We start from the raw sequence: 20,508 nt of genomic DNA on the forward strand, positions 1-20,508 counted from the left end.
GCACTTATACTACCGTGAACTATCCAGTTGCATTTTATTTTTTTTTAAAACTCATAGTTCCTTTAGTTTAATTTTAATTATATCTAAATGTGTGTATGTCGTAATACAATCCTTTGTATTAATTAAAAATAAATTTTTATTTGTTTTAAAATAATAAAAATCTTTTATTTATTACTTCTTGTCATTGCTCTACATTACAACGCTTACTAGTATTTCATTCATCAGAAATAATAAGTAACGTTACTATGAATTATAAACAGGGGCACAAAAGGTACTCAGTAATGTCTAGTCTTCGGCATTGTATTAATTAAAAAGAAATTTTTATTTGTTTTAAAATAAAACTAGATCATGAAAACGTGATCAGTGATCGATTCTGAGTTCGAATCAGTCAAAATCTCGAGTTCGAATTTTCGCATGATCACAAAACTTCATCTATTGTTACTACGTACATAGATAAAGTAAAAATCTTTTATTTATTACTTCTTGTCATTGGCTCTACATTACAACGTTTACACAAATTTCATTTAATAATCAAATTAATATTATTCAATTCAATGTTTTTCAACTGCACGTCTGCACCCGATTCTGACAAGCGGAATCCAATGTTAAAAATGCATTGCTTCTTTTAAACCTCGATGTACACACCGAATGTTAAAAAGTCGAAAATGTTCGTTTACCATGCATACATATGAAAAACGGTTAGTATACATATCAGTGGCGTGCGGTAAAACTCTCTCTCCCCCCGTCGTACATCTTCACTTAATTTGCGCGAGCAGGATACAACAGGAACAAGAGGAACAGGCTTTTCCTCCCGTATTCTGCGCGCGCACATTAAGCAAGGTATGACAAAAAGAAAGATAATTTCACCGCATGCCACTCATATATATATATATATATATATATATATATATATATATATATATATATATATATATATATATATATATATATATATATATATATATATATATATATATATATATATATATATATATATTATATATACATAGTACCGTTTACCATGCACCCTTTTTTTTGATCTTTCGACTTAAGATCTTTCGATTTTCGATCTTTGCCTTCCGATATTTGCGTTTTCGGACTTTTCACTTTCGGTTCCGTGAGGTAGACCCATTATACTATACATATATGTGTAAAACCGTTGGCACTTACGGCATAAACTCTGGGTTGACGAAGACACGAAAAATGAACTCGCACCAGGAGAACGTCCCAAAACAGGAAGGTAATACGGGACAAGTACGCGTGTATGCGTGAGATTCATGGGAGGAAGCGACGAAGTCTTCTACTCCCACTCCTAATCTTAGAGCTTCTACACACTCGATTTCATCATTTTTCGAGTCTTCATCAACTCAAAGTTTGTTCCGTAAGGTGGACCCGTGTAAAGGTCTGTTAAAACGCATTCATACTCAATTGGCGCATGCGCATTCACGGTTCGTGCTGGATAGGTATGAACAGACCTTAAAACGTATTTTTATAATAAATCAAACTACCTTTTCAATTTTGTAACAGTAAATACATACAAACAAAAATGAAACAGCAGTTATAAACAGGTCATAAATAAATTAACATTAAATTGTTTAGATGTACATATGTAGGTATATTGTTAATTGATTCAATTAACCAAAAATTTTGATCAATAGAATGAAACTCCATAATGAAAATGAGCATAGTGTATTTGAATCGTTTTCTGTTTATGCTATAAATCACTGAATAATATCTTATTATATAATACGAAACTGCAAACTGAATGCATTGAATCATTGGCATTGCTCATTTTGTGACGTCATTCTCGTACATTGATATAAATTAAATAAATATCAATCAAGGCAACATACATAGCACCACTGAAGGTCTTGTTTATCATCTTACGTTAGTTGATCGAGAAGCGCATGGAAGCTTATCATACGCATTTAATAGTAATCGTAAGTAGTAAATGCACCTGCCATATTATCACTACGTGCGATTAAATTTATACATTTAAAAAATTCAAATAGAATGCTTCTTTGCATTCATTTGTTTTGTTCAAAATTATTTATGAAATCATTTTATATTAGGCATTATTATCATTACCAATTTAGTGATTATGATGGAATACTTTTAATGGTATGAAATATTTGGGATATTCAAGTGATTTATAAAAATCATATACATATTAATAACTAGCCGACGTTGCTCGCGTGGGTGAAAATCGGAAATAAAAATTTCAAATAATAATAATGTATTTGCTATCTCCGTGGTATTTAACAGTTATGTAACAATATTGAAATGTAGGAATTTTTTAATGGCCGTGTAATTTTTCATTATTAAAATTGAAAATTAGATATTATATAAATTAAGTACGCTATTTGAATATCTCAGATTTATGTCAAACACACCAACGCTGTCAACAAAACAATCGATACAATTACCACTGGATACTGTGTCATATTATAAATGTCACGTGTTTTGAGCAAAATCTCAATTTTACGAACACGTGGCATTGTGGTGACCATGTTTCATATATTCCAATGAAATCTTATACATTCAAATAATTAAATTATTAGATCAATGCATGTTTTGTAAATACATACGTATGTACATATGTACATATGTATGAAAACTGTATGTTTGATATATCTAGGTAAAGGGGCCGTTCAAGTATTACTTAAGCACTATAGGGGGGCGGGGGGGTCTTTGCTTTGCTTATTTTTGATGACATGGGGGGTGGGGGGGTCGAGATGGTGATTACGTCAGCAGTAGTTATTTTTTTTTACACATTGGCAACCCACACATTGTCTATGCTTGAAAACCAAACACATATTCGGGGATTCCCACAAATAATGAATATGCATATAGGTACCAATGTTTACGTAAGCATGGGAGGGGGGGGGGGGTAAGAGCTTTGCTTACTTTTGCTGACAAGGGGGAGGAGGGGGTAAATAATTGTAATAAATCTACTTACGTAATACTTGAACGGCCCCAAATACGAATAACACTATTTTCTTTGCCATATATGTATACCTTCCAATATACATATATGTACATATGTAAATTTGTTTTATTTCAATAGTTCTTTTTATTTTTTCATTAAAGATTTTAGTTAGTCATTTTTACATTGAAAATTGCTTAAATTTAGAATCCTTTTATAATATAAGGTGGGCTGAAAAGTTCGTAGGCTGACACATAGATGGCGCTACTAGTATTAAATCCATATGATTTTTAGTTAGCCCTAACCTTCAAAATACACGTGTTTAAATTTGACAGCCGTCGTACTATTAGTTTGTGAGTTATAGCATTTTGAGTGAAGCAACTTTTATTAGTTTGAAAAAATGGATAAAAAGAAATTTCGTGTGTTAATAAAGCATTGCTTTTTGGCGAAAAAAAATACTATTGAAGCCAAGGCTTGGCTTGATAAACATTATTCGGACCTTGCACCAGGAAAATCAACCGTTGAGAAGTGGTTTGCTAAGTTTAAACGAGGTGAAATGAGAACCGAGGACGATGCACGCAGTGGACGCCCCAAAGAGGCTGTTACCGACGAAAACATCAAAAAAGTCCACAAAATAATTTTGGATAACCGTAAAGTGAAATTGATTGAAATAGCTGAGACCCTAAAGATATCAAAGGAACGCGTTGGACATATCGTGAATGAATATTTGGGTATGCAAAAGTTCTGTTCAAAGTGGGTGCCGCGCGAGCTCACAATCGACCAAAAATAACAACAAATTGATGATCCTGAGCAATGTTTGGAGCTGTTCAATTGTAATAAACCCGAATTTTTGCGTCGATATGTGACAATGGATGAAACATGGCTCCATCATTTCACACCGGAGTCCAATCGACAGTCAGCCGATTGGACTGCACGTGATGAAGTGACTCCAAAGCGTGGAAAGACGCAAAAGTCGGCTGGCAAGGTTATGGCATCAGTATTTTGGGATGCGCATGGTATAATATTCATCGACTATCTTAAAAAGGGAAAAAACATAAACAGCGACTATTACGTAGCGTTATTGGAGCGTTTGAAGGACGAAATCGCGGAAAAACGGCCCCATTTGAAGAAGAAGAAAGTGCTGTTTCATCAAGACAATGCACCGTGTCACAAATCAATGAAAACGATGGCAAAATTGCATGAATTGGGCTTCGAATTGCTTCTGCATCCACCGTATTCTCCAGATCTGCCCCCCAGCAACTTTGTCCTGTTCTCAGACCTCAAGAGGATGCTCGCTGGACAGAAATTTTGCGCCGATGAAGAGGTAATCGCCGAAACTGAAGCCTATTTTGAGGCTAAAGACAAATCGTACTATAAAAAGGTATCGAATTGTATGACCGCTATAATCGTTGTATCGCCCTCGAAGACAACTATATTGAATAATAAAATCAAATTCAAACAAAAAAAATATTTTTTCTATGCTAGCCTACGAACTTTTCAGTTATAAAGCGAACTGTTATAAAGCGTATTTTTAAGTTTTCCAAAAAAATATTTTTCTTAAACACACTAAACACCACGGCCGTAACCGGGATTTTTTTAGGGAAGGGGGCCGAAACACAGGCGCACCCCCCCCCCCCCTCAAGCTTTAAAAAAAAAGAAAATCTTTAAGGCCTTTTTACGTTCGGAAAACTAGGGTTATTATTAGAGCGGACAAACTTTGCGCAGTTCATTGTTCATTGTTCTCCGTGCTTTGTTCGTTTTTATGATGAACCTTTTTTTATGCTCTCTAGCTTTGTAGTTTGCCCTGTTTCCTGGAAAATAGACCCAAAACGCCTTGTTTCATGGAAAAAGTACGCTTCCGGTCCTACCTCTAGTGATGGCTATTGAGTGATTTTCATGATTTTTTTTTTCAAAACAGAACAAACCTGTTATATTATATTTACTAAAAAGACAGGATATATACATACATATAATGATGTTTTTAAAATCACCGGATGGTCTTTATTTAAGATAGAATATGCGAGAGTTTTAAAAAGATCAGTACAGTAACTTTGATTCGTTGATGAAATAAACTGATTTAAATATGATAAAAATTTCGCTAGCCTTTTCGCTCGTTTCAAAATGTAGTTTTTAAGTAGTCGCCCGTTTTCAAAATGCTTTTTTTTTATTAAATCAAATTATATAACTAAATACTGGGTTTGACGGTCGGATAATCTGCACATGGATAATTGAATGTTTACTGTAACTGTTATTGACAGATTGGAAAATTAAGAAAATGAATAATATATTTATATATTGTACGTAGGTGCCTATGTATGCATGCCCTCATATACTATTTACATATACATACATATAAAGATTGGACAATACAACATTGCTTCTCATACTAATTGGATTATAGAATTAAAGCTGTGTATTATTTTACAAACGTTAAGCCTTTTCACCAATTAAAATTTATTTCACAGTGCTTTGATTGACTGATTAAACTTCCGATAAATTTGTTTATATGTATATGTATTTGCACCAGATTTTTAAAATTTAATTTAGCGATGGATCATTTTGCCTATTGTACATATAACACAGGCCCGGGCACAGTGTGGCCCGATTCAAATATTTGTGCGGCCCCCCCAAATTGTTTGTTATTAGAGGATAACTTATTTTTTATGTTGAAATTCTTTTTCATGACAGTTAATATATCTATTATATAAACAGTATTTTACTCGCGGCCTAACGTTCATTTTTAATTCCTAACGCAGCCATTTATTCGAAAAGTTTGTCCAGACCTGGTATAACATAACTAAAGCCCGAACCCAGAGGGTGCCGCGTATTGTTCAAATGTTGTAATTGCATTGTTAAATGTTTACCGAACCTTTTTAACAAAGGATTTACAACAATGGAACAATGAGCGGCACCTTGGCTATCCTACCTCTAAACATAATATAACTATTTAATTTTTAGATAAGTCAAAAAATACCCTTTTATAAAATGCGACAAATGAAAACATCCAGGGGAGGGCAATCACATGCATTGTCCATTTAAATAAATTAATAATAATCATTAAATCAGTATACGTACATAGAAGATTGGTTCAAATTATAGAACTGGTTGTTATTCAATTTTTATTTTAACAATCTAATATATAATTTGGAAAGAGACTTTGTATATATGTATGTATGTATGTACGTGTGTATTTATCCTTCGTTCGTAGAAATCCGTGATGTCATCGAACAATTATTTCGCTGTTTTCCAATTCAAAGGATTCGAAGTTCCCGGAGGCGTAGGTGCCGAGGGCAAAGCCATAGGGGGCGCAGATGTCGGGGGCGGAGCTCTAGCGAACGCCAACGGCAAAGCCCATTGGCCAGAGGCGGAGCCCTGGGGGCGAAGCCCTACGACTCCGCTCCCAAGGGGCGCCGAGGGCAAAGCCCTAGTGGGCGGAGACGCCGGGGGTGTATATATATATTTTTTTTATAAGAGACTTACTATACATATACATATGTTTGTTTTTTCGTGACATTCAATTTAATAAAAAAAAAAACAAATGAGTTCAAATAAATTTATATAAAATAAAACTATTCAAATAAATATAATAAAATGTTTACTATAAGATTAATCATGTTTAAGCAGTTTAAATATACTACAAATACCGAGTGAAGCCGGGTAATACCGAGTAGCTTATAAATTATAATTAGAGATCGGCGAATAATTTTCTTTAGCCCACAAAAAATGGTTCACTATTGTCAACCTTTTTTTTGCTCTCTTGCTTTGTAGGTTCTTTTGTTCATTACTAATTGATGGTGAATTTACCATCACATAATCCCAAATTATTGTTTTATTATTTTAAAGTGGCTAAAGACCATCATCACATGGATAACATCTGTGATGTTTCTCTTATGCATACAAAATAAGGTCGTCATCGATTATACATAGGCACGTTTGTCGTTTTAGAAATTGCAATCTCCGCAGAATAGATGCAAATGTTTGAAATGCTATTAAAATATACTTGGAAGGTGACATAAATAAAAGATGAGTAAAATGCAGATCGGCAGCCATTTTGATTTAGTTTCGTTTTAATAGTGCTTTTGAAATGAGGACTATTGGAAATGACGTTGAGAAATGTCAATACAATTTGCAGACTAGGGGCTTCATTATATTCCTGTTTCACTCCTGTTTTGTACACCCGATTATATACGCAAATACATATATCTGTACTTACACACACACACATATATATATATATATATATATATATATATATATATATATATATATATATATATATATATATATATATATATATATATATATATATATATATATCGATTTGTGAAGGACTAAGGCAGTGCTACTCAAACTTTTTCAGCTGGTGGACCAGTATATATTTTTCAATAATAATGTATGGTTGAAAACTTGTAAACAAATAAAAATAAAATAAAATCTAAGTATTAAAATTTATTTTATTGAATTCAAAGAAGTACAATAACTAATGAGACATACATATGAGCTTGTTTGTTATTATAACTTATCCAGTCGTGGTTTAATCGAAGACAATGCCACACGCAATGGATCATAAATATCCACACTATTACGATATTTTGTTTTAATTATACTCATGGTTGAGAAACCAGTCTCGCAAAGGTAAGTTGATGCAAATGGTAAAAGAGTTTTCACTGCAAGTTCATAAATATATGGGAATTCTACTTTTAATTTGATCCAAAAGCCTGCAAGTGAAGTTGTAGTTTCAAAACATTTTTTTTTAATTCTTGATTTGCAGTCAGATCAATTAGTTTATCTTCCAAATTAGGTGATATATCATCATTCCATAGCGAAAATGGATTTCGTATCCATCCTTTTCATCTGGTGGAAAATAGAAATCGAATCGCTCTGATAAATTCGTCAAATGACAACTGATTATATCGCGCAAAGACGTCATATTAAGCTCCTCTCCTCCTTCGTAAATAATATCAGCCAAATTGTGAAACATGTCATAGCAATCTTTTGAAACACGAATCTTCCATGATTTTAGCTTTCGTTTCAACCCATCTGTATTGTCTGCCATTGTGAAATAAGATGACATTCTTCCTTGCATGGATAAGTTAAGGTCATTCAAAATGCAAAACATATCTGTCAAATAAGCTATATTTTGAAATAGTTTTGACATAAGCTATTGTGTTATTTTTTTTAATTACGTCTTTCTCCGCGGACCAGTAATGGGCGGCGGACCATAGTTTGAGTAGCACTGGACTAAGGTATTATTTAACTTTCAGTTCAACGCGAACGCTCAGTATGCGAAGACGCTTCCTCACCAAAAACTTTATCAGTTACGAGTGAGTTTTTTTTTTAATTTTCTATACTTGTTTGAATATTGTTTAGTATCTTAGTATATAAAGTTAAGTATCTTATTATATAAAATTTGGATTATTTTACAGTACCAATTATTATTTATATCACGTCCTTGGAGCACAACGCTGATGTGTCTTTAAAATCTAATTAGTCAAGACTTAATATAAATATGATTATTTGCCATAGTCACTGTTGTGCTCTTATGTCGCGATATTAGTATTTTGTATAATACATATACTAGATGAACCCGGCATGCTTTGCAATGCCACAATAACGCATGCAATTCCCGTTCCCGTTCCCGCTCCCGTTCCCGCTCCCGTTCCCGTTCCCGTTCCCGTTCCCGTTCCCGTTCCCGTTCTCGTTCCTGTTCCCATTTGTCGGAAAAACGCAGGCAGCGAACACGTTGGTTGCGACGCGAAAACATTTGAAATTATAGCGTTGCAATGACACTCATTCCCGTTTTTCCCGTTTCCATTCCCGTTTTTACCGTTTTTTTCACATTAATCTTCCCGGACATACATGCAACAGATCCTGGAAGTTCCATCGTAATCGGTTCAGTGGTTTAGGAGCTTATTCGAGACACACACACATACATTCATTTTTATATATGTATATAGATTATCGACGTTGTTCATAGTGTGTTCTGAAAAAGCAAAAATGAAATTAATAAAAAAATATTTAATGATAAAATTATCATTAATCTTCTAATAACAATCAGTATCTACATATGCGTATATTCAAAGATGTTATTTTATTTAAGACTAGTGGTGCTACCCGGCATCGCTCGGCAAATCATACTAACTTAAAATTATTAAGGTTTTGGCTAGAATTCGTGAATTGGAAGTAGTAATTTTTTTTAAAACAATATGTAATAATTTTATTTTGACTTTTTAAATTATTTCTATATTCTTAATATTTTATGTTTATACTATTTACAGTGACGTTAAGTAATAAAAAAAAATTTAAACAAAATCCGACAACCGGAAGTAAAACTTTTGTCTAGTGTAAGTTTCACTACATTTGCCCTCAATTTGTATCGAAAATGCTCTCATAGCCGATATGTGTCAACGTGAATGTATGTTAAATTATCGAATTTCGTTGTTTATCCTTCTTATATTCCTCAAATATAGAGATAAAGTTATGGGTTGTCATATCCGAATTTATTTTATTTGTGTGTGTCACACACATATGTACTATACACCAGCAGTCACATAAAATGGAACGCTTGTGAATTTTACGACTTCGAGGTCATTAAAGGATAATCCCTTTATGTGTAGGGTTTTTAACGACCAAATATTCTAAATATGATTGTTTTCTAAGATTTGAGTTCAGTTTAGTGTGGGTTTTCGAGGAGAAAGCATCAAATTCGAATTTTAACACGTCAACATGAAAAAACGAGCTCAGTTATCATTGCAGAAGAGTGTAAAAATCGTGACATTGGCGAGTTCAGGATTTTCCTTTCGGTCAATTTCCAAGAAAATGGGATGTTCTATATCGACTGTTTCGAGAATGCTGATAAAAAAAAAGAGAATCTGGAAGTTTTGATCGTAAGAAGGGGACCGAACTGAAAAGATGCACATCGGAGAGGCAAGACCGTGTAATAACCAGATTATCTTTACAGCAGCGATTCAAAACTGCTGTAGAAATAAGAACAGATGTATCTTCACAATTTTCCATGGAAATCAGCGACTCAACAGTAAGAAGGCGACTCAGAGAAGCTGGACTGTACGGTCGGAAAGCTGCAAAAAAACCACTACTAACCAAGAGAATGAAAAACAATCGATTGGAATGGGCGAAAGCACATGAAAATTGGAGTCCATCAGATTGGCAACGAGTGATACTTTCCGACAAATCAAAGTTTAACCTCTATAGTCCTGATGGTTTTCCGTATGTCCGAAGGAAAGTTGGCGAAAGGTATAATGAAAATTGTACCCTTAAAAATGTTAAGCATCCTCCAAGTCAAATGGTCTGGGGATGCTTTTCGTACCATAGCATTGGACAATTGGAGTTTCTACAAGGTGCCATCGATGGAAAAAAATATAAAAAAATTTTAGAAGAAAGCTTTGTCCCATCGATGGAAAACCACCTTTCATATACCGATGATATAATTTTTCAAGATGACTCTGCCCCTTGTCATCGAGCTAAATTGGTGAGAATTCATTTTATTTGATAGCATTGAATATAAATTATAAAATTTCATTCAAAAAACTGATTTTTTTTTTTTACTTTTTTTTTGGTTCGGGACTATTTACAAGAAATGGGTGTAAAGACACTACCATGGCCTGGCAATGGTCCCGATTTAAATCCAATCGAAAATTTATGGATGGGTATCAAGTACAGGATAAGGAAGAACAATGTTACTACTCTTAAATCGTTGAAAGAAATAATAGAAAAGATATGGTACGAAGACTTCCCAATCGAAAATTTAAAAACTTTAGTAGATTCCATGCCAAACCGAATAAAAGAAGTTATAAAATCGAAAGGAGCCGCTACAAAATATTAATTTCTTTTTTATAAGTTGTATATAATAATATGTGACTGTAATAAAATTAAAAATGTATATGTATAGTGTTATTTTCATTTCAAATTTCATTTAACCGTGAAGTCAACGCACGGTCGTAAAATCTGCCCTCCATTAAATTTCTCCCCAACTCATTTTTGTCAACTTTTTTTTTTCACGTTTGGTATTACACGAATGCACTATGGTACAACCTATCATTTAAATGACTTTCGGTTTTGGTTTTATATAAGATTAACGAAATTTCACGCAAAAACATGTTTCGCTTAAGCGTTCCGTTTTATGTGACTGCTGCTGTATATTTTTTTTTGACTTTTGAGAAAAAAGTTTACATCAAAGTTGAAATTCGGACAAGGGTTGCATTTGTTGAAATTCGTCGCTTTGAAGATATTGCTTTTATTGCCTTTAACCCTTTTAATTGCCTTTTCTTTACACAAGCAGGTTCAACGAGGCGTTTAATCAAACAATATACATATGTACTCTGTATCGGTTATTAACTGGAGTATTACGACATTTGTTTACGTATATTTGATGAAAATAATTGCTTTCAGAAAAAAGTAAGTAAAGCTAAAGGTTACGATGGATAGAAAACATGGAGGAAGCGTGCTGTGGTTTCGGCATGGGTTACGACTTCACGATAATCCAGCTCACCAAAATGCCGTCAAAAATCCGGAAGTGCCGTTCTACCCGATCTTCATCTTCGATGGAGAAAGTGCAGGTAGTGAAGAATATTCAGTATACTCCAAAGAATATATATATATCTGAGAGATTATTAAATAATATTTATAAAAGTCGTATTTAACATACATATATTTGGTTAGTGAGTTGAATAAACGGTCTGTAAATTCATTCGGATCATTTTTGTCCTCTGGGTTAATATTTAATCGAAACTTTATGTATAATTAAACATAAACATAAAAAAAGTTTTTTAAAAACATACCTCTTCTTTAAATTGTATATAAAATTATTATTTTGAAAAAAAACAATTATTTTATTTTAATACCGCCATCTATGTTTAAAACTAATAAACAAGCGATGGATGGATAAACGTCAACGACTATCTCGCCGGGCAGATATTAAACGCGTCTTATACGTTTTCATTTAGGATTCATTTACTTAGTATGAAAACGATCGGATAAGAGGCAAACTTTTTCCTGAATTGTAATCTTAAGTGAAATGTAAAGGAGGTATGTAAAAATCGGGTCTACCTCACGGGCCGGAATGTGAAATGCCGGAAAACGCAAATATCAGAAGGCAAAGATCGAAAATCGAAAGATCTTAAGTCGAAAGATCAAAAAAAAGGGTGCATAGTAAACGGTACATACTCACTTAATTTGCGCGACCAGGAAACAACAGGATCAAGAGGAACAGGCTTTTCCTCCCGTATTAATGTGCGCGCGCAGAATACAGGAGGAAAAGCCTGTTCCTCTTATTCCTGTTGTATCCTGCTCGCGCAAATTAAGTGAGTATGTACGTGAGTATGTACCGTTTACCATGCACCCTTTTTTTTATATTTCGACTTAAGATCTTTCGATTTTCGATCTTTGCCTTCCGATATTTGCGTTTTCCGGCATTTCACATTCCGGCCCGTCACGGAGACCGGTAAAAATCATATTTTGTGGAAAAAATTGAATATGTATTCAGGATAAAAATAACTTTGTCGAGAAAAAGTTGACTGGGTGAATCAGTATCGTTGGCTTAGAAAACGCATTATTAATATTGGAAATTCGAGTGTGCAAAAGAATTATTCATTATACATACATATATAATACGCACTGCGCTTTGAATTTACCACATTCATTGATAATTATTTAAAATGTAAACAAATATTTAAATGGATTAGTTTATGCAATAGCACAACGCTTAAATACATGTTTAATGAGATACTTTTTATTCAATTTAAAATAGAAACAACGAGTGTTTTGCATTAGTAGGTATTACACAGTCAGATGTGAAATGTATGAGAGAAACTCGACTATTCACGTGATACCATTGAATAAATTTGGTAACTCGTATTTGTTTAACTTTAAAAAAGCTTACATACATTATAATACATTACTTTGAATACTCTGAATTAACACGCACTGATTATTTAAGGTACAAAGTTGATAGGATACAATCGAATGCGTTATTTGTTGGAGTCGTTGGACGATATCAACAATCAGTATAAAATATTTGGTGGAAGATTGTATATGTTTAGCGGAAAGCCTGATGTTATCATTCGAAGACTGTGGGAAGAACTAGGTAAACTTAGCAAATATCCTGCAGGGTGAATCAAATCCTCAACGTTGAACTTTTTCAACAACTTGTTTTCAAATATATGTATGTATGTATGTAGGTATAACCGACATATCGTTAGAGCAAGACTGTGAACCGATTTGGACTAACAGAGACTCTTTAGTCAAATATTTATGCAGAGACATAGGAGTCGTATACAATGAGTTTGTATCACACACTTTATGGGATCCTGCTAAAGTCATAAAAGCCAACGGAGGTATACCACCGTTGACATTCCAGATGTTTTTAGTGAGTATTGTTAATTGTTTATCAATATTTATAATTTTAATTTCAATTAAATACAACTCTATATTTTTTTAGCACACGGTTGAAACTATCGGACTTCCTGCAAGACCAGTAGATGACGTTGACTTTAAAAATGTTAAATTTGGTATTATCCCACCGTATTTATGTAATGAACTTCTCATGTTTGAAGAGGTAATCTAGCTGCAACTCTACCATAAATAAAACAAAAGTTAATTCAATGTAACATTTAGTAATTTATAAAACAGACTCCGAAACCAGAAGATTTTGGAATACTCTATGAGACGCAACTGGATGAATTACCGATGATAAGATGGACTGGCGGGGAAACTTTGGCTTTAAGGCTATTCTCAAATCGTCTACAAATCGAAGCACAAGCTTTCATCAGGTTGTTTTTAATGAATTATTTCTAAATCTATGTATTCGGTAATTTGACAAAAGATCTATATCCATATCAGGGGCGGCTCGTTACTTTAAAAACAGGTGGGCACAAAAAAGCTAACCCCCCCCCCTCTTCCCCTTCCTCATACATATAAATTTTTTTTTCAAAGAAATGAAATTTCTATATTTTTAGTGACATTTTCTACAAGGAAAATGACTTTTATTAACAAACTAGCTAAACACGGCATGAGTTGCAATGCCACGATAACGCATGCAATTCCCGTTCCCGTTCCCATTTGTCGGAAAAACGCAGGAAGAGAACACGTTGGTCGCGACGCGAAAACATTTGAAATTATAGCGTTGCAATGATAACCATTACCATTTTTCCCGTTTTTTTTTCATAGTAATCTTCCCGGACATGCATACAACAAATCCTGAAAGTTCCATCGTAATCGGTTCAGTGGCTTAGGAGCCTATTCGAGACACACACACATACATTCATTTTTATATATGTATATAGATTATCGACGTTGTTCATAGTGTGTTCTGAAAAAGCAAAAATGAAATTAATAAAAAAATATTTAATGATAAAATTATCATACAATTTTTATCTTTTAATATATAGTGGAAATGTCGAAAAACGTTGACGGTTTTGTGTATTTTTCGAATCGACCGGGGCTGACGTATTCAGCCCCAAAGAGACCTTAACGCAGTCAACTAAAAGCGACCTTCTGTATACGGTAATACGGGTCATTTTACTCTGCTTCGACTGAATGTCTACAGTCTGTAGCAGGTAAACTGAAGCTGGCGACTACGGGACTACGGCAGATAAGCAACTACCCCGAATTTAATTACGAATCGGTTCTGCTAATTGCGTGGCGAGCGGGATAAATAAACACTTGTTGTCTCTTGACGAGAAATTACTAATATACAAAATTTGTTTTTTCAGTACAGGCAGTGTCTTTATGCGCGATATTTATCAAATAAATGTTTTACATTTCTCTGGCTGAATGAAATTTTTTCAACCAATTAGCTGTATATACTATGGGGATCTAGTCTTGTTGTGAAGGTCTTCTTCACCACCAGTCCGCCATGTATTATAGACAGGTTCGTCTGTGTTCGGTATTAATACAACTATATGTTGAATGTGGTATTTATTCGATAGTAACACGTACACACAAGTATGATTAATTGTTGGTAAAAGTATATCGTTCAGAGGTCTCTAGATGTGGTAGAGGGTCGCTGGCTCGGCATTCGGCTATGTTCAGCAAGTCTCTGGATACGGCAGTGTGTTGCTGGCTGGTTGTTCTTCCAAGTCCGCGTAGTGAAGTGGTGGCTGGTCAGGAGCTGGATGTTGACTGGTCTGCTGCTTTGTGTCGACGCTTGCTGCTGTGGGTCGACTGGCGTTGTTTGGGTTGTACCTCCTTTTATAGTGTTTCTGGAATCGCCTGACCGATGGTGGTGGTTTGTTGATGCGTAAGAAAGGAATGCACTTTTGTCGAGGCGTAGCATTTTCTGGAATGCTTGGCGCTGTTCCGCTCGATGTATTTTGTTGTTGCGGAATATTCTCGAAGGTTTCGATGACGATGACGACGACGAGATTCCTACAATACATACATATAACGGGTCTACGTGACGAGACAGAATGTTAAATTACAGAAAACACAAATATCGGAAGGCAAAGATCGAAAATCGAAAGATCTTAAGTCGAAAGATCAAAAAAAAAGAGGAACATGCTTTTCCTCCCGTATTCTGCGCGCGCACATTAATACGGGAGGAAAAGCCCTCCTGTTCCTGTTGTATCCTGCTCGCGCAAAATTAAGTGAGTATGTACCGTTTACCATGCACCATTTTTTTTTTGATCTTTCGACTTAAGATCTTTCGATTTTCGATCTTTGCCTTCCGATATTTGCGTTTTCTGTAATTTAACATTCTGTCTCGTCACGGAGACCGACATATAACTTATAAATAGTTGACAGTTAAATACATATAATTGTATTAATTATATTATCGCCAACAGTATTTTTAATAGAATATGTCATTTGTTTTCAAATTTAGGGGATCCTTTTTACCAACTCATTCTAATCTTGATCTCCTTGGGCCGCCGATTAGTCTAAGTCCGGCGCTTCGATTTGGATGCTTATCAATACGGAAGTGAGTATCAGTTTGGTATAAAATCAATCAGACAAGTTGATTTTTAAACTACATATATAATCTTGTATATTCATAAGATTTTACTGGGGCATTCGCGACTTGTTCAATCAAGTGCACGGAAACTCATTGGAAGCAATTCCGCAAATCACAGGTTTAATTCCTTTACATAAACATATGAAGTCTAAATATTACATACATATATATTTATATATGTATATAGTCTAAATATTGCAATTTAACAATCATTTATTCAAGGTCAACTAATATGGAGAGAATACTTTTATACGATGAGCGTGAACAACCCAAACTATGGACAGATGGAAAATAATCCTATTTGCTTGGACATCGGTTGGTACAATCCGAATTCGTTCATTTTAGAAAGGTAAGTACACAGATCTTGTACAAAGTGAGACAGAAACAATTAAGACGATGTGTATCTTCAAAATTGAGATACTCAAAAACAATATGATTGGTTTTAGTTTCGATTCCCGATTCTGATTTCAGTACCGATTCTCAATTTCGATTTCAGTTCCGATTCCCAATTCCAATTTCAGTTCCGATTCCCGATTCCGATTTCAGTTCCCATTCGCGTTTTAGATTTCAGTTCCAATTTCCGATTGCGATTTCAGTTCCAATTCCCGATTCCTATTTCAGTTCCGATTTTAGTTTCATTTCCCGATTCTGATTCCGACAATTGTTGTTTGTTATTATTATTATACATATGACTTTATTTCAATGTATCAATTATTTTTCCGAAACCACAACAATAGTATATACATAGATATATAGTATGAAAAAATATATATTATTTTGCGTGATAACTTATCGAACGCCCACTTGACTTTATTCCGTTTTAAGTGTATTTTGCTCAATTTTGAGTGGGGTTACTTTTTACCCCATATCGCGTCTAGTGTGATATTTTCGGTATTGGTACTCGAAGGTTAAACCAAACATGAAAATCGAAACTACAGAATTAACCTTATTATTTTGTGATACAAAGTTATCTTATATAAATATGTAGTTGACTGGTGAATATTTACTTTTCAATTAAATAATCATCATCTAATTGTTTTCATTCCACTCTAAATAAAATTGTTTGTGAAATCATTATCATTTGATTGATGTTATTAAAAATGTTTTCAGTTGGAAGCAAGGTAAGACAGGGTTTCCTTTTATCGACGCAGCTATGAGACAGTTAAAACGAGAGGGCTGGCTTCATCATACCGTTAGGAACGCCGTTGCATCATTCCTTACCCGCGGAACACTGTGGTATTCGTGGGAGCATGGACTTCAGCACTTTTTGAAGTATTTATTGGACGCCGATTGGTCTGTATGCGCCGGCAACTGGATGTGGGTGTCAAGCTCGGCATTTGAAGCCTTGCTGGATAGTTCAGCATGCGCTTGTCCAGTGAATTTGGGCCGTCGTTTGGATCCCTCGGGAGAGTATGTACGCCGATATGTTCAAGAGTTACGTAACATGCCCGAGCAATTCATGTAAGTTAAATAACTGTCGGGTAATTCAATACATAACTAATATTGTAGGTGATACTTTTTATTTATTAAGATATGAACCATGGAAAGCGCCAATCGAAGTACAGGAGAAGGCGAACTGTGTCATCGGTAGAGATTATCCAAATCGTTTAGTCAACCACAAAACTGCTAGTGAAATGAATCGTTCTAAGATGGAGGTAAAATAGATCAATTTGAATTGGACCATTGAAAAGGTGGGAGTTTCTTAGAAAGTAGCCATTGAAAAGTGATAAAATTTACATTGAATTTAAAAATTAAAAAAAATAATTATAATGAAGGCCTTCTTGGAAATTCTTAAAATAGCAATATTCCAAAAGAACTCTTGTTTTGCAGGAAAATTAACACCTACATATGTACATGATTGATATTATATTTTAGAATCTTCGTATTTCGCTTCAAAATACACTACCTCACTGTTGTCCTTCCAATGAAGAAGAGATAAGAAAATTCATGTGGTTGCCGGATGAAATATCAGATATGGTAGAATAATGTCATAAGCGCTGTACTAAAATCTTCCATCACATTACGTACTACTTATTCATTATTGTTTGAAGTAATATGTATTCTTATATGTTAAAATTCTAGTTGTATGTGTATTAGTTATAAACTTATATAAATATAAAAAAAATATGTTTAAAAAAAAACAACTATATATACGTATGTATATTGATATTCATTTGTAATTTTATTGATTAAAAAGTGGTAACTTTTAAGCACAATTATAAATGGATTTAGAAATACATCATTATATAATATGTATGATATTATAAATTGAATCAATGATAATACATATGTACGTAATAAAACTAATCTTAATACATATATTCATACACATATATTGTGAACATATGAAAATAAAAGTACATATGTATAATATATTCATGTTAAAGAACCTTCAAAAAAAATTCTTATGCACCATTATTCTCTTTCCCTTCTTCCAACAATAGCTTGACTAAGGCGTAAAAGGCTTTAGAAATTTCAGAGCCTGGAATCTTAGCACCGGCACTTTTGCCAGTTCCGGCCAACTTGCCGACCCTCGGATCGATGGGAAATTTGCCCAAAAATGGAACTTTTGCTAATTCAGCAAGCGATTGACCTCCACCAGCGGAAAATATATTTGTGCATTCATCACAGCTCGGACAAATATAACTGTAAAATTAAAACAATTACATAATCATATAAATATAAAAAAAATAATTATAAATATATAGAAAAATTCCCTCACCCGCTCATATTTTCAACAATTCCTAAAATATTTATACCAGTCTTCCTGCAGAATGTGAGCTCTTTACGAACGTCTTCTATGGATACTTGTTGAGGTGTTGTTACCAAAATTGCACCGTCACATTTGATAGTTTTCAAATTTTCCATCACAGTGATGTGCTCGTCAGAGGTGCCTGTAATATTCATCATTTATAATAATAAGAATAGAATAAAAAAGTGCATTTAAAAAAAAAAACCTAACCTGGAGGGGTATCGATTATCAAATAATCTAATTCGCCCCAACGCACGTCCTTAAGAAAAGATTTAACCATTGCCGTCTTTTTGGGGCCTCTCCATACTACTGCGTCGTTTCGATTGCCAAGTAAGAATCCAATAGACATGACAGCCAGACGCTGTTCATGGTCAGTGTATACTGGAATCCAACCTTCATTACTTTGATGTACATCTTTTCCTTCTAAATTTAATATGTATGGAATGCTAGGGCCGCATAAGTCTATATCTAATAGCCCAACCTGAGAAAATAGTGAAATAAGTTAAAGTTAAAAAATAAGAAAGATACATTTTAATTTTGGACAAATTTGTGTCAAAGTAAACCTTAAATCCTTGATCTTTTAAAGTGAGAGCAAGTTGTGAACTGATTGTGGACTTTCCTACTCCACCTTTGCCCGATAGCACCAGTACTATATGCTTTACGTTGGACAACATTGTCGAACTGACAGATGGTAGCTGTCAAGCGGTACAAAGTCGCCAACACAAAAATTTAATTGTACAAGTCCTGATATAAACTGTTTTTCTAGAAAAAAAAAAATGATCGTACACGGGTTTTCTCATAAAAACCTACCTAACTAGTTGGTCGTATCCCTCTACCTAGCAGATATATTCAAAATAGTTTTTGGAATAGTTAGGAAATCGAGTATTATTTTATTGTAGAGATCTACAAAATTTGTAAAACAAGAGTCAATATTTTAAGTATTAAAAGCACAGAATAATGTTAGACTCAACTTTGGACGTCTATATTTGCAATTTATGATTTTATAGAGGTTGCTAGGATTTGAGATGAACGCCACATTTTGGCCCGTGAACCGAAATTTGAGAACCTGTTAAAGGTCTGTTCATACCTAGTCAGCACGTACCGACTTATCCGGCCGTACGAAAAGTATTCTTTGGTACATTTTGTATAGGTATATTCATACCAACCGTCACGTTTACGCTACGGCAGGCTTACAGCAGTACCCGTCATTTCCTGTTCATACCTTACAGCAACATCCGTCAACGTATCGTATCCGTTTTTTTGGCCATCGTGGAAATATACACGCGAATTACGTGCCATGAGTCTGCCGCTTGGCTGTTTTGGAACAATTATCGATAGTGACAATTGACAGCTGTTCAATCTTTCGACATGGTTTTGGCGCAAATATTGAAAAAATATTTGAAAAATTTTTAAATTTTTTACGGAAATATTCAAAAAATTTTTGTCCATCATCCACAAGCTCGTTATACAGTGTCCAAAACTCTCCTTCGGTTTTTCTATTTTTTAACATGGGATGCACATCAAAATGCCTCGGTGCTTTTTTATTGCCTTCTTGAGCTTTTTCTTCCAACAACAACGCGATTATACATCATTTTTCGTTCGATAAACGCCGAAACATTTTTGCTGACTTGTGTTCTGACGCGTAGCTACGAATGCAAGTGTATGCATTCATATTGTAAGTACTCGACAATACGACGTAAGCAATATTGCGCCGTATCGTCATGGCCTGTAATGTATAAGTAAGCCGATTTTGCCTTGCACTCGGCCAAAGTGCTGTGAACGTGACGTGGCCGCGACGTGTAGGTAGATATGAATAGAAATGTAATAAAATGACATATTTGAAACGGAGTCGTGCAGTGCTGA

At 34.3% G+C, this 20,508-nt stretch overlaps 2 protein-coding genes across 3 annotated transcripts; one reads left to right on the forward strand and one right to left on the reverse strand.

The window, feature by feature from the left end:
• Window positions 1-8,187: 8,187 nt before the first annotated feature.
• On the forward strand, window positions 8,188-18,102 carry cry (circadian regulator cryptochrome). 2 transcript variants are annotated; one of them, XM_077432591.1, is made up of 12 exons: window positions 8,188-8,250; window positions 11,336-11,502; window positions 12,882-13,028; window positions 13,123-13,310; window positions 13,383-13,499; window positions 13,574-13,713; window positions 15,765-15,860; window positions 15,938-16,011; window positions 16,116-16,242; window positions 17,004-17,354; window positions 17,425-17,548; window positions 17,769-18,102. In XM_077432591.1, the coding sequence occupies exons 2-12, from the start codon at window positions 11,364-11,366 to the stop codon at window positions 17,877-17,879; spliced, it is 1,614 nt and encodes a 537-aa protein (XP_077288717.1). In that variant the 5' UTR covers window positions 8,188-8,250; window positions 11,336-11,363; the 3' UTR covers window positions 17,880-18,102. The 2 variants fall into 2 exon arrangements, with proteins under 2 accessions (XP_077288717.1, XP_077288718.1); XM_077432592.1 differs by lacking the exon at window positions 8,188-8,250 and adding an exon at window positions 11,226-11,260.
• Window positions 18,041-19,400, reverse strand: Nubp2 (NUBP iron-sulfur cluster assembly factor 2). Its single transcript, XM_077432593.1, has 4 exons — window positions 19,209-19,400; window positions 18,856-19,126; window positions 18,616-18,787; window positions 18,041-18,539 (listed from the first exon to the last, which is right to left on the reverse strand). Exons 1-4 carry the CDS (start codon window positions 19,317-19,319, stop codon window positions 18,299-18,301), a joined length of 795 nt encoding a protein of 264 aa, XP_077288719.1. The 5' UTR covers window positions 19,320-19,400; the 3' UTR covers window positions 18,041-18,298.
• Between the last annotated feature and the right edge of the window lie 1,108 nt (window positions 19,401-20,508).

Source organism: Arctopsyche grandis, chromosome 6, assembly GCF_051622035.1.
Source record: "Arctopsyche grandis isolate Sample6627 chromosome 6, ASM5162203v2, whole genome shotgun sequence".
In the NCBI taxonomy this organism is placed as follows: domain Eukaryota; kingdom Metazoa; phylum Arthropoda; class Insecta; order Trichoptera; family Hydropsychidae; genus Arctopsyche; species Arctopsyche grandis.

Excerpts from the sequence above, each read along its gene's own strand:
- cry (XM_077432591.1), top strand. The coding sequence starts at position 11,364 with ATGGATAGAAAACATGGAGGAAGCGTGCTGTGGTTTCGGCATGGGTTA. Across the intron at positions 13,029-13,122 it reads AAGACTGTGGGAAGAACTAG|GTATAACCGACATATCGTTA; the intron begins GTAAACTTAGCA and ends GTATGTATGTAG. Across the intron at positions 13,714-15,764 it reads GAAGCACAAGCTTTCATCAG|GGGATCCTTTTTACCAACTC; the intron begins GTTGTTTTTAAT and ends TTTCAAATTTAG.
- Nubp2 (XM_077432593.1), bottom strand. The coding sequence starts at position 19,319 with ATGTTGTCCAACGTAAAGCATATAGTACTGGTGCTATCGGGCAAAGGT. Across the intron at positions 19,127-19,208 it reads TAAAAGATCAAGGATTTAAG|GTTGGGCTATTAGATATAGA; the intron begins GTTTACTTTGAC and ends CTATTTTCTCAG. Across the intron at positions 18,788-18,855 it reads GATAATCGATACCCCTCCAG|GCACCTCTGACGAGCACATC; the intron begins GTTAGGTTTTTT and ends TGAATATTACAG.